General features: G+C 42.4%; 1 protein-coding gene across 7 annotated transcripts in view; it reads right to left on the reverse strand.

The window, feature by feature from the left end:
- Chl1 (cell adhesion molecule L1 like) overlaps positions 1-14,043 on the reverse strand; it is a 192,125-nt gene that overhangs the window by 39,157 nt on the left and 138,925 nt on the right. For all 7 annotated transcript variants that reach the window (XM_058573011.1, XM_046425670.2, XM_046425672.2 and 4 more), the window contains 4 exons: positions 13,554-13,738; positions 5,916-6,047; positions 1,600-1,740; positions 1,167-1,278 (listed from right to left, as the gene is read on the reverse strand). In XM_058573011.1, coding sequence (XP_058428994.1) covers positions 1,167-1,278; positions 1,600-1,740; positions 5,916-6,047; positions 13,554-13,738 — 570 coding nt within the window. The remainder of the gene's footprint in view (positions 1-1,166; positions 1,279-1,599; positions 1,741-5,915; positions 6,048-13,553; positions 13,739-14,043) is intronic.

Raw genomic sequence — 14,043 nt, forward strand, 5'->3', positions numbered from 1 at the left:
AAGGAAATCCGATCTCTGCTCTACGCCTCTGCCTTTCTCAGAGCTATCAGTACCGCTTCCCCTCTGTCCTCAGAGCTTAATAAATATTTTCTGGCTAATTGATGGAGAACCCTTTACTTCAGGATTGCTCCAGGGTACTGAATGGGAAAGCCAGTCATTGGAAGAGATAATGAACCTTCTAAGCCTCCTGCTGTCCTGGGAGAACAAGGGATATTCCAGAATACGATAAGCCAGGGAATCCTCCCTGTTTGGTAGACATGGATCACATCTACCCTACCCACCCCAGAGTCATTTTCTCCCACCTTCATCCATTTTCCAAATATTTCCTGCCTCAGCTTGATTTACCCTGTTCATTTCCCAATAAGCAACTGCTCTACTAAAAATTGCAGAAGTCAAGCCGGGGCTGCAGCTCACAGAGGATTTGGATGAGGCTGAGATGAGTGAGGGGTTTGCTCTGGTAGACAAATTTAAGAGGGTGCCAACCATTTCAATGAGCGAGATAAATAATATTTTAACGAAGTGTTTATTAAACGAACAGTTGCAAAAACCCCACGGTGAACAGAAGATCACGATTTTAAGTACAGGCAAAATGTGCCCCACCATTGTAGGACCCTACCCCACCTCTGAAGGGCAACGGAAACATTTATTAACCGAAGTTCAATGAAGCTCTTTCACTAAAGAAGCCAATATGGTAGATCTATAGGACAATGAGTTTGAACTCAGATTGCCAATTAAAGTACTGGAAATAAAAAAATCACAACGATGGTTGGTAAAGTTATAAACATGCATGTTTGGAATGAGATGCAGATTTAGATCATTATTTAGAGAATTCTGAAATAACAGCAAAGGGGTAATAGATGGCTTTAGATGTCCCCCATCATGGAAAAGCAAATCTATCTTTAAAATTGTCTTAGGAATCACTTCGATTCTTTGGTTTTTCTTTATGAACAAAAATGGCCTTTGGCATTTCCCCCACGTGAGACGATGCTAGCAATCCAGGCAATGTTTTCCTGTAGCGGCAGATAATTAAGTTGCTTTCCTTATTTCTCTGAGGCATTAGCTCCATGTTAACAACACGGACGCCATGCAGTCCATCAAATGATGGATGAAGAAACAGGCACAAACTACCCACAGTCATTCTCTGAGGAAATGGCGGGCTGGCTTACCAGGTCACGATTGCCTCCGGTGAAGCGAAGAACTCGCAATGTAAGAAAGCACTGTAGCCAACCACCGTAGCGTAATTTTCTTCATCTTTGGTTTGGATCAATGGAACAACATCTATTTGCAAATGACACAAATACCGTTTCAGACCTTCCTGAAAGAAGTACATGCGGATGACATTTTCCTACATCTCAGCTGTATTAATAAGAGTGGAAGAGATTTGACTATTACGGGACACGTTCTTGAATGACAAATGTAGCCACATTCAATACGTTTTGCAAGTATAGTGCATCAAATGCCCACAGCGAAGGAGAATGAGGCTCTGATCTCTTCCCCATGTTTTCTGTGTCCAGAATTCAGCCGGGACTTGTAACCCAGACCCTCGACCATTTTTCTTCTGCAGACAGAAGATCCCCGCCTGCTCTCAGGTGCGCTTACCTACAACATCGATGTTGGCATTGGCCAGGATGGTGCCATGGACGTTGGAGGCTTCACACTGGTACACGGCAGTGTGATTGGGCTGCAGGTTGGTGAAACTGATTTCCCTGGGGAAGACAACATCACCAGCGAATGGATGGTCTGAAAGGAATTAAAGAATGTCAGCATGATAAAGAATAGGGCATAAAACATTTATACGCCGTTTATTAAATGTGTCACACAGTATTTATATTTTAAGGCCATTTTAGGGTGAATCATAGTTCACGGAAGCCAATTCTTTAAAGCCTTCTCCGCGTGCATCATGGATGATTCTTTTCAGGACCTTTCGCATTTTCTTCATCCAAGTTTAACGTTTATTATCAATATCTGCTGGTCTGTGGCTCCTTGCCCCTGCATAGCCCAATTCATAATAGGATTCTAGGTTCTCTGTTTGGTGCTCAGGTTCTGACACGGACAGATCCTTGCTTACTCTTCTGAACCTAGGTCCGGATTCCACCCAGCACAAATCACCACATCAAACCATCCTCTTCTTTCCAATCTACCGACAATGGATGCTGTTTTTTCTTCCTTGACACCTTTATTTCTGTTCCACTGCTCTTCCTTCTGGAATTTTCCGACGCACACCACTCATTCCTCGTTTCGTTATTGTTTAACTGCTTCAATTACAATGGCTCACATATTTCATTTTCCCAGGATGAAACCCCTTCGTGAGGCCAGGGCTAGGTCTTCCACATTTGGGCAGTAACACCTATCCCACTTCCGATCTCGGAAGTGAACATGCCTGATATTTTTGATGCATTTATTAAGGAACTAAGAGCTCTGATGGATGGGCCCCATGCACAGTCTCATTGATTCTGCTTAGAATTCCCTGAAACAACTTGTACAAGGCCATTAAATTTTTTTTATTTTTTTCTTTTTTTTTGGCGGACGGGGGGGGGGGGGGGACGGGGAGCGGGGATTGAACTCAGGGGCACTCAAGCGCTGAGCCACATCCCCAGCCCTATTTTGTATGTTATTTAGAGACAGCATCTCACTGAGTTGCTTAGGGCCTCACTAAGTTGCTGAGGCTGACTTTGAACTTGCAATCCTCCTGCCTCAGACTCCAGAGCCGCTGGGATTATAGGCGTGTGCCATGGCACCTGGCCTAGGAGGCCATTTCAGAAGTTAGATTCAGAGCACGTGAACGATACATCCCACAGCATTTGGTAACATTTCTGCCTCCAAATCCCAAGTCCTTGCTAAGTCATGGACAGTGGAAAGGAAAACATAGGAGAGGAATGTCGGGGGTGTGTGTGTGTGTGTGTGTGCGCGCGCGCACGTGCGAAAAAATCTACTGTAAAAGTCACTACAAGATCACAATCTATCCCATTTTTTTTCTCTCTTATTGGTTCCATGATGCTAAATAATGACATAGTACATTTTAGGTTATAGAAAACACTGAATAGTACATATTCAAATGGAAATCTTTCCTTATCCTATCCTCCCTGGGAGTCCTAAGTGAATACATTTTCCACTTGACCATGAGCTGTGTGACCAGTGCCTGGTCTGTGTGTTTGAGCTGTTGGACCCCCTGCTCCTGAAGATCTGCTCTACCCAGCGAACAGAAAAAAACTGAAAAGATTACGTTGGGTGACCATTTTATTCACCAAACATTACTAGGAGGTTGGTGGAAAAAGAGCCCCTGAGTGATGGCTGGGATCTTTTCCCAGGATCTGTGGCTACATTCCCTAACCTGGAGTAACAACACTGTCCACGTAATTAAAGTGAAAGATTCTGAGTCACAGAATTTATCCTGAATCATCCAGATAGGCCCCTGTAGCTGCACGGCTTCTTAAAATCAGAAACGCTTTTGGGGCTTTGGCCAGAGGCACTTGTGATTATAGAAAACTGGCCGGTCAGATGCAAGACTGCTGGTGTTGAGGCTGGAGGAAAACATCTTGCGGCTGCCCACAGGAGCCGGAGTAGGCCAAAGAAGGGATTTCCTCCCAGACCCTGGTGACAGTGATACTCATGCAACAGCAGACATGATGTTTAGGGGCAATTTATCACCTGTCACTTGAGAAGGGGCAAGACGAACAGCTCTTCCAAGTTCTTGAAGGCTGAACTGTCAAAGGACTTTGCCAGAGACCGTTTCTGATCTGACCCTTCACCCCCACACCCCAACTCAGAGTTCTAAGTTTGCACGGTTGATCCTCATCGGCCCCCTGGGCAGCTGGGAATCAACACAGTATTGCAAAAGGAAGAAACGAGGTGATGGCCTCCTGTTTAAGTTGAACCACAATTAAACTAAACGTTCTCCAGTGTGCCTTCCAGGAAAGGACATTGCACAACATGTCACATGCTGGCCGCAGCCAACAGGAGATGGAGAGTCAAAACAAGCAAACACATGAGTCCTATCCTAATTCAGGAAGTCTCTTGTCAATTCTGTCTCTGGTCACTTCTGTGGGAAAGAATGCAGTGCAGAGGGAGAAAGGTCACCCATTAACTTGTCCCTGGGCCCCAGCTCTGGCCCTAAATTGATGGACCTGTTTTTTAAGTAAGTGATCTGACTTCTGTAAGCCTTGGTCACTATGTCTGCAAACTGGTGGGTCATGAAAATCTATCTTTCAAAGCTGTTCTATGCCCAGCATGTGAAAAGATAAGGCCTGTATTCAATAATAGAATTCACTTGGGCTTAATTTTGAAATGAAAGGGAGAAAGAACAGGAATTCCTAGAAGTGTGAGTGGAGAGAGGATTTGGATCCTGTTGTCGGGTTGCTGGCCTCACACCCCCCCAACTACGGACAGTTGGGACCCGTTTGCTGGGGAACAGGGAGAACTGTGGTCCAGAAGCCGTGGAAAGAAGCCTGGGCCTGGGTTCTGCAGGGGAGGCTTGGGTTCCAAGCCTGCCAGGACTTCGCTGTGCTACTCTAAGTTTATTCTCAGTCGTGATCTATCCATCATTAATGAACCAGTTGGCTCCACATTGAGAATAAATCCAGAACCTAACCATGATGTCCTGTCTGGCCCGAGTCCCCAGCATCTTTCACACGGTCCCCTTCTGGAGTTACATAATCAGAGTCCCCATTCAGAGACTGGAAATCTCCTTCAATAAAATGAAAATAATAGCATGCTATTCTTCTGCTCAGAATCCTGCATGAGCTACACATCCACGGCCAAGGAAATCCCAGGTCCCTACTTGGGCTTTCCCTGAAATTCTGCACTGGGCCTCCACTGCTGGCTGACCTCACGGCCCAGCACTGCCCATTGGTCAGTCACGGGGGCTCCTTTCTTTCCTTCCCAGGCCAAACACTCCTCTTCATATTCACGGACCTCGCCAGCCTGAAAGCACATTCACAGGTTTTATAGGGCTGAGTTCCTTATCTCCTTCAGGGCACTGCTCAAAGGCCTAGGACCACAGGAATCTTATGATCTGACCTGATGCAGCAACCCTCCCTGGGATCTGAGGTCCTATGTGCTCCACTGATATCTAGCTATTTGCTACCTTGGTGCAGCATACCCATGTGCTCCTCCGGCTGCCGACCACTGCTCCCCACCAGAACATCCGAACCAGGAGAGCAGCATTGGGTTTTTTTCAGTGGTAGATCCCGAGAAATAAGCCATAAGATCCCGTGCAGGAGAGGGACTCCATAAATATTACCGGAGACAAGAATCTGTTAAATATGAAAAGTAGTACGACCTCTCTAAGGTTCTTCTGATAATCTGTGAGTGCCTTTTGCAAAGAGAGCAGCATTCAAATGTAAAATTTTATGATTTTATGTTTTAATCTGCATTTCTTATCTGGCAATCTTTATCCATTAAAAACTGTTCTTATTTCCTTTTGAAATGACAAGTCCAAACCTCGTTTCACTTCTTTTTCTGTTCTCTAAAGAGATGGGAGGGGGGAATCTCACATTTGAAGATATTAAGGATGGAGGGCTAAGGTTTCCTGAGGGTCCTATGAAATGATAATAATAAGGCACACTTGGGGCTGTTGCTTAGGTGGCAGCTTCTGTGCAGAGCGCCCTGTGACTTGCTTTATTTCATCCACACAGTAGCCCCATGACTCACTGCTATTTTTTTTTCTCTCCTTTTTCCTGGTGGAAAAAAAAAAAAAGAACAGTTTCTAAGAGGCTTCCTCATATGCCCATAACTGGTCACGGAGCTGGCATGCCAACACAGGCCACCAGGCCTCAGGTCTCAGAAATCAGACTGCTTCCAATCAGGCCATTTCTGATTTCCTGGTCCATCTGTCCTGCTCGTCAGCCACTTCCCAAGTCCCTTTGACACAGAGCCAGGGTTTCTGCAATGGGGCCCCACGGGCTGTTTCAACTCACTGTCCACTGGGGAGCCATTGACTCTCCACTTGATCGTGGGCTGCGGCTCCCCCGCCGCCTCACAGAGCAAGATGCCGCTGTCACCGGTGCTGTACACGCGACTCTCGGGCTTCTTGGTCCAGTGTGGAGGTTCTGGAAACAAAGAGAAGAGGTTTCCAGAGATCTGTAGCAAAAAGGTCCCCAAATGCTTAGGCCTGTAGTACTCGGAAGCACCAGCAGAGGGCAGACACCACCAAGTCGATCACAGTTCTTTTTTTTTTTTTTTTTGGTACATTTTGTTCTGTGAAGCAAGTTGGGCGTTGTTATTTGTGCAATCTGTTGTGTGCGTGTGTTTGTGTGTATGTGTGTACTTAATCTGGATGCTAAGCATGTATAATAAATCAACATGCTAAAAATAGTTAAATGCAACCACTTCATTTAGCTACACAAGCATCTATCTCACTAGCAGAAAATAAAGGAAGAATAAACATGGGACGTTCCTTATGTGCTGACTCCAGCTTATCCGCAAGCTGCAGCAAAGCCTCTGAAAAAGGCTGATATTTTAGGAATACATTTGGGGAATATTTCAAAGTACTAGTATTTGAATTTCCAACATTCAAATTATTAATTAATGATTTCATAGCATTTATGTATCTCTACCTATTCCTATTTATCCAATTGATATGGAAACTATTATTTTCCTAGAGATTTTGTTTTTTGAAAAGGGACAGGGAGTGAAGACGACAAGCAATCCTGGAAGAAATAAAATATGGAAATCACTGGCATCTTCCTGCGCCCTAATGCTTCACAGTAGAATTCTAGGTGGTGTTTTGGAACAAAACATTTTTCTTTAGCTCAAGTATCACTGTCATGTTTTGTCACCCTAAGAATGTGACTATGTCTTCAGGAAATACAATATTTAATGTGTGGATGGTTTGGATTAATTTATTCTGGAGAAAACTGTGCAAAACCTGCAGGTAATAATTCCGGCAGCTGTTGCTTGGATAATTCCCCCAAGACATTTTGGATTTCTGCTTTTATTTAAAAGCAAAATTTTTAAAGATATAAGTATGCAGAAAATGAAAAATAGCTTTAAAAATATTTTTTGTAGTTGTAGATGAATAGAATACCTTTATTTTAGTTGTTTAGTATGTGGTGCTAAGGATCGAACCCAGTGTCTCAAGCATGCTAGGCAAGCCCCAGCCCCGAAAAATAGCTTTTAAGTATGTATTAAGTAAGGGAGGAAGAAGGGGATTATGCAAAAATATCTATAAATTCCCCAGGAGAAACAAGTAAGATATAGACACACACATGCGCGCGCGCACACACGCACGTGTATATATACACAAATAAGTACGAAATTCAAGTCTGAGCAAAAGAAATGCCTTTGGAATTATTCTATATGGTGTGGATTTAATTGTTAAATTCCAAGCTGAACACTTGTATTCACAAATAAATCTGGAAATATTTAGTCACATAATTTAATATATAAATTGTCTGGATTATATACTGTGGATCACTTTCTGAGGTAAAGGGTGTGTTTGTTTTGCATTTTTCAATGTCATTGTTCTTTTTTTCTTTTCTTTTTTTGGGGGGTTCTTTTATTCAACCCCAATAAAATAAAAAATTTGGAAGTTAAAAAAAAATTCTCCAAGAACCTTATGTTTATGTTTATTGTACTCTGTCTACTGGTTTCAGACCACGTAAAAATAAAGGTCATCCAAATGATGGCATTTCTCTAAATCTTCGTGTGTAACAAAATCCAGATTTCTATTTCTGTTCTTATTCTACAAACTTCATTAATCATCTCCTGGAGTCTAAATTAAGGTCCATTACTCTTAGGGGGAAAAAAAAGAGGGTCTTAAGGTTTCACCTTATCCAGCCATTTCAACTTATGCACAGAAGCTGAGCTTTGGAGAATTTGTCTAAATTTCCCAGAGTCACTGGTAAAAGAATCCTCATCTCCTGGACCTGCCAAGGATCTGTAGACTTAGCCTATGCATAAGCAGCGCTGAGAGTCTGAAGCCATGGGAATGGCTTCTGGTTCACTACTATCTTACCAACTTGGACCAAAACCAGGTCCCAGGTCAAGTCAATTGACCAACTCTTGCTTCGTGCTTCTAAATAAATCCAAGCTCCCCAAAAATCTATCCACTGACTCAGGAAGTTCCACGGAGTCCCGCACAGTGGCACATGCCCGTAATCCCAGAGTTTGGGAGGCTGAGGCAGGAGGATTGTGAGCTCAAAGCCAGCCTCAGCAAAAGCCAGGCCCTAAGCTACTCAGTGAGACCTTGTCTCTAAATAAAATTACAAAAATAGGGCTGGGGAGGTGGCTCAGTGGTCAAATGGCACTGAGTTCCATCCCTGGCACCAAAAACAATATAAAAAAGAAGTTCCGAATAAACTTGACCCTTCTTCATAAACTTTGTGAATGCTTGGATGTTGTGATGTGGTCTTCTCATGCCTCCTTCCCCTGCAGAAGTAAGCAGCTCCTGAGCAGAGGAGGACTTCGTCACGCACACTGAGGGAGACTTAGGTAGGGAGACACTGCCCTCCCTTGCAGAGGGGCTGAGACACTTAGAACTGAAGTCCCTAGGAAGAGGTAAGAGACTAGTGATCTCCTGAGACCTGGGAGGAAAGTCACTCTTCCTTGGATCTCCTCTGCTAGGCGTGAGGTCTGCTTAGAACAGACATATGTGGAGTGCTTTCAAGTTAAAATGCAAGGATCCGTCCCCAAAGAGACTTCAGTGGAAAAGACAGAAGCCACCTTGGGCGAGTCGGCAGGCACTGCACCCTGGTGGTCCATGCTCGCCACTGCAGGCAGTTACAGAACACACCAGCTTGTTGCTGATTAGTTCACTGCAAGAACACAGTGGGGCAGGGGGAGTTAGCTAAGGGATGGGAGATTGGGGCAGTTGAGGTGCAGTCCAGAGGCAAGCAGGGACAGAGAACAAATATATGCTCTCCAAAGCTCAGAACATGCAACTGTATCCCTGAAGGATAAGGCCAAGTTTATTTAGAGGATGAGATTAAACTAAAAAAACAAACAAAAACACTGAATCCAGAGAAGGATGCCATGGCATGGAGACTCATGAAGATGAGGTAGGAGGGTCTCAAGTTCAAGGCCAGCCTGAGCAAATAATGAGATTCTATCTCAAAATACACAGTAAAAAGGACGTAGCTCAGTGTTAAAGCCACCAGTACCACCCCCCCCCCAAAAAAAAGAGCAAAAAATAGCCAACACTGAAAATTTGGGGGGGATTACTAAATGTCATTCTTTAATCTATTAACCTGAAATATATGACAAACAGATGAAACTTTATGTTGTAACTTTACCCAATTTATCATAATTGTAACCAAAAAAAAGATGATACATTTGTTTTATGCTACTGAAAATAGGGGTGCAAATATCTAGTGCCAAGAATGTAAAGAAGGTAATAAGAGGTGTTTTTTTTAATATTTATTTTTCAGTTTTCAGTGGACACAACATCTTTGTTTGTATGTGGTGCTGAGGATCGAACCCGGGCCGCATGTATGCCAGGCAAGCGCGCTACCACTTGAGCCACATCCCCAGCCCCTAAGAGGTGTTTATCACAAGGAGGAGAATAAGACAGGAAGTTGACGCCTGTCAATCATATGACAGCTGGTACTTTCTTACTAAAGTTTTATCGTAGGTTCCCACTAAATATTTATAACCCAATAAGTCAATTGTTAGATTCATCAAATTTGGGTTTAACTGCAACTCTTTAGTAATATATATATATATATATATATATATATATATATATATATATACTGGGAATAAAACCCAGAAGTGCTTAAACACTGAGCCACATTCCCAGCCATATGGGTGTTTATGTGTGTGAATTATTTGGAGTCAGGGTCTCCCTATGTTGCTGAGGCTGGCTTTGAACTTGTGATCCTCCTGCCTCAGCCTCCCAAGCCACTGGTATTATAGGCATGTGCCACTGCACCCAGCCACAAATAGATTTTTTATTTGAAATTAAGATTTTCTTAAGAATACCAATGACTTAGCCAGACATGGTGGCACATACCTGAAATCCCAGCAACTCGGAAGGTTGAGGCAGGAGGATCACAAGTTCAAAGCCAGCCTCAGCAATTTCTCAAGGCCTTAAACAATTTAGCAAGACCATGTTTCAAAATTAAAAAAATAATAAAAATAAGATAAAATAAAAGGGGCTGGGGACATGGGTTAGTGGTTAAGTGCCCCTGGGTAAAATCCCCAGTACAGAAAAAAAGAAAGAAGGATTACTTTGGTAACCAATTACATTGGTTATGATTAAAATGCATTAGATTTCACAGTGTCCTTTTAAGACTCAAGCCTATCTTGGATTACATTATAAATGCATAATTATTAATAAAATCTTTTGAATTAAATTTGTAGAATTTAAAAGACTTCACTGATTCAGAGGCTGATAACACAAAAATTATTAGTGGGGGGTTTATTTTTAAGAAATCAATTGAAGTTATTGGGGATCATAGTTTATTTCTTGGTTCAGAAATAAATTCCCCATTCCTGTCCAGTATCTCTTCTTAGAGAGTGTGTAAATGCCAGTATCCTGGACACCTAGAAAGTACAGTGAAGACATCCTATTTTACTCTCATATATTATAGAATCTGAACTGAGTAAAAGTTTTGGATTTGAGATGTTGTCGGTGAAATGATAAGGGCATAGATTTGGATTGTGTTTTGTAATAGAGAAGAAATATCACAAGTAGAGAGAAAACAATACAAGCTAGACTTCTACAAACCCTAGGGTGTTTTCAGAATGGGCTAGATTTTTAGAGTTCCCAGTATAATTACCCTTTCCTGTAATGGCAAGCCCTCGATATTTAATTTGGGTTTCTAAACAAGAGAAGGAGGAGGAGGAGGAGGAGGAGGAACGGGGTGGGTGGTGGGGGGAATGATGATCATGTCTAAAAGTAAACTCCTCCTTCCACAAGATTAATGAAAATTATATTTACTGCTTTCACCCTTTTAGGGACCAAAAGGGTTCGATGAGAACCATTCTCTCTTTGCATGCACGCGTAAAGAGAAATTCTAAAAATATACTTTCCAGAGCACCTTAAGTAGTTTCTCAATAAAGAGAAAAATGATCAACTCTTCCTCATAAACACATTATTTACATCTTGACAGTGCTACTAGCTGTTTTAGGAGTAGCGAGAACAATTTTTTTTCCCCCAGGAAACCTATATTCCTTTGGAGTCCGACAGTTGACATTTTTAATTGCATAATTAATTCTTACATCTTTGGCTTATTTATTTATTTATTTATTTTGCAAGCCTTGCGTTTCTTTTTGAAAGCTTCGGTCTTAACAGTCAAGAAATCCGTGGCCAGATTGTTAAAATATTCAGCTACCGTAGTGATGTTCCAGCCATCTGGAAGGATTTTCTGAAACACTCAGCAACTCAGAGTTGCTACAGCTAACAATTACACATGTCTGATTGGTGGGGTTAGTGTGTGCTGGGGAGGAGAAGGGGTTGTAGAAAAATATCCTTGTAGCAGTACGTAGCCCTATCATATAGACACTTCAGAGGATGATTAAACTTAGAGACAAAATAAATCTTTCAAACACTTCCTCTGTGAATATCATTGTGAAGGATTTATTGTCAAAGGCGTATATCTCTGATGCCACGGGGTGAACACAGTGCATAGTATTAGACTTCCTGCTATAGTATTAGACTTTCTCCTCTTGCTAAACCAAAGAAAATGGAATTCTCATCTGTGGTTTTCGTTCTATCACAATTCACCATATCCACGGTGGAGAGGGTTTAGAGACACAGTATTGCTCGGAACAAGGTCATTACAAAATCAATTATCTTAACATTTGCTCGTGAGTGGGATTTGTGTCTGAGTCTCTCTTTTTTCACATTAATTAAAACAACAGACCATTACCTAGGTGTTCCTTGGGCAAACTGAAGCTCTCAGAGGTGAACTTTATTGGAATATTAATGGCAGCCCTAGAGAGAAGATCTAGATGGTAGCCTGGGAGAGCAATCCCCTTTCAATGGCTTAGCCTACATGGCACTAAATAAGTACAAATGCAGTAATCATTCCATTAATCTGATCAATGCAGTCAACTTAACCACAGATGGAAGGCCTCAATGTGGTCAGACCCACAGAAAATAGTCTGCATTGGTCAAATTCACAGCAAGATCAGATGATTTGCACTTCTGTCAGCGGGGAGAGCCCCAATCGCCACATTGTGTGGCTTCCCTCTTTATTAAGTGGGGTCATCACTGCCTACTTATCTCTGCAAATACAACAAAAGATGATAAAACTGACCCAGCTATCCTATTCCTCGCTTGGTCTATACCCAAAGGACTTAAAAACAGCACACTACAGGGACACAGCCACATCAATGTTTATAGCAGCACAATTCACAGTAGCTAAACTATGGAACCAACCTAGATGCCCTTCAGTAGATGAGTGGATAAAAAATGTGGCATTTATACACAATGGAATATTACTCAGCATTAAAAGAGAATAAAATCATGGCATTTGCAGGTAAATGGATGGAGCTGGAGAATATAATGCTAAGTTAGCCAATCCCCAAAAAATAAATGCCAAATGTTTTATCTGATATGAGGATGCTGATTCATAATGGGGTTGGGGAGGGGTGGGAGCAAGGGAGGATTAGAGGAACTCTAGATAAGACAAAGGGGAGGGAGGGAAAATTGGAGTAGGAAAGATGGTGGAATGAGATGGTCATGTATGAAGACATGACTGGTGTGACTTTACTTTGTGCACAACCAGAGATATGAAAAATTGTGCTCTCTCTATATAATACGAATTGTAATGCATTCTGATGTCATGTACAACAAATTAGAATAAATTTTAAAAAGATGGTAGAACCTCCACTGATCCATAAAGCTTGGATTTACAGAGATGACTCCTGTACACTGTGTGTTTTGTGCTTTTGAATAAGAATGAACCTGTGTACCATACATATTATACTATCTATTCTTACATCCCCAGTAGCAACTTGCTGAAAACCATCAGAACTCAAGATCCATACAACACATGGAACGTCATCCATGCAACATATTGAGAACCATCTCAACTCAAGATATGGGTGAAAAAAAAATGTAGAATTTAGGGTAGTGCTACACCAATTTGCCTGGCACGTTCCTTTGGTGAAGAAACTAATGTGCGGAGAAGTGAAATAAAGACACAGAAAATTACAGACGCCACGAGACGCCAAGTCCAAATGTTGTTCCAGGCACCGTGGAGGATGGTGTGTATCCTAATCTGTCATCTTGGACCTTCCTTCTCGTACTGTTTAAGGTTGGGCCTGATCATACCGAGGTCACTATAGAAGTCATTTGTCACATAGACAATGTAGGAGAAGAGGTTTAATGAATACATGAACAAATCTGGAGATCATCCCTGTCTGTCCTTCATGTGAGACCTTTTCTTGTCCTTTGTCCCTCTCATGTGTCCCTCCCACCCTGGTTTGGCAGGTTCATGACAAACTGGAGTGACTGACGTGTATTATAATTCTGTGCCCAGGCTCAAGTAAAAAGCTGGGAATCTTCACCTGTTTTAACACTCACAGGACATAGTCCAAGCCCCACTCATGGCAGGAATTCTTTTTCTGTTTCAAGTAGAAACTAAAAATCATCCGGGGAAATGTACCTTCGACGATGACATGAAAATTGTGGCTGGCTGTTCCCAGGTCATTGCTGGCCGTGCAGCGGTAATTCCCTCTGTCCTGGTAGGAGATGTTCTCGATCTTCAGGGTCTTGCCATAATTTTCTTTTGTTTCTCTTCCCTTTGGTAAATCGCCAGCCAATTTCGTCCATTCCACCTGTGGAGTCGGTCTGTAATAAATAAATAAAATAAATTACAAGATATTTTCCAAATGGGAAAAGATTCCTACGGGTAGGTTGAGGGAGCCAGAGATTATAGCCCTCTTTCCTGCAGTTAATTTGAAAAACCTGATAAAGTAGGACCCAGGAAAGGGAAGCTGGGACTGTCCTTGCGGTCCCCAAGACAGTAGCATTGGGGAAGGTGGCTCAGATGCAGAGCCAAGTGCATAGCCCACTCATGTCAGGGCAATTTAAGACTTCACAGTATGTAAAATGCTAATCCTGTGGCTTTTCCACTCTTTTTTGCGGGGGAGGGG

This window comes from Marmota monax, unplaced genomic scaffold (genome assembly GCF_021218885.2).
Source record: "Marmota monax isolate L192 unplaced genomic scaffold, Marmota_monax_Labrador192_F-V1.1 WCK01_AAM20220418_F8-fsc00028, whole genome shotgun sequence".
Lineage (NCBI taxonomy): Eukaryota > Metazoa > Chordata > Mammalia > Rodentia > Sciuridae > Marmota > Marmota monax.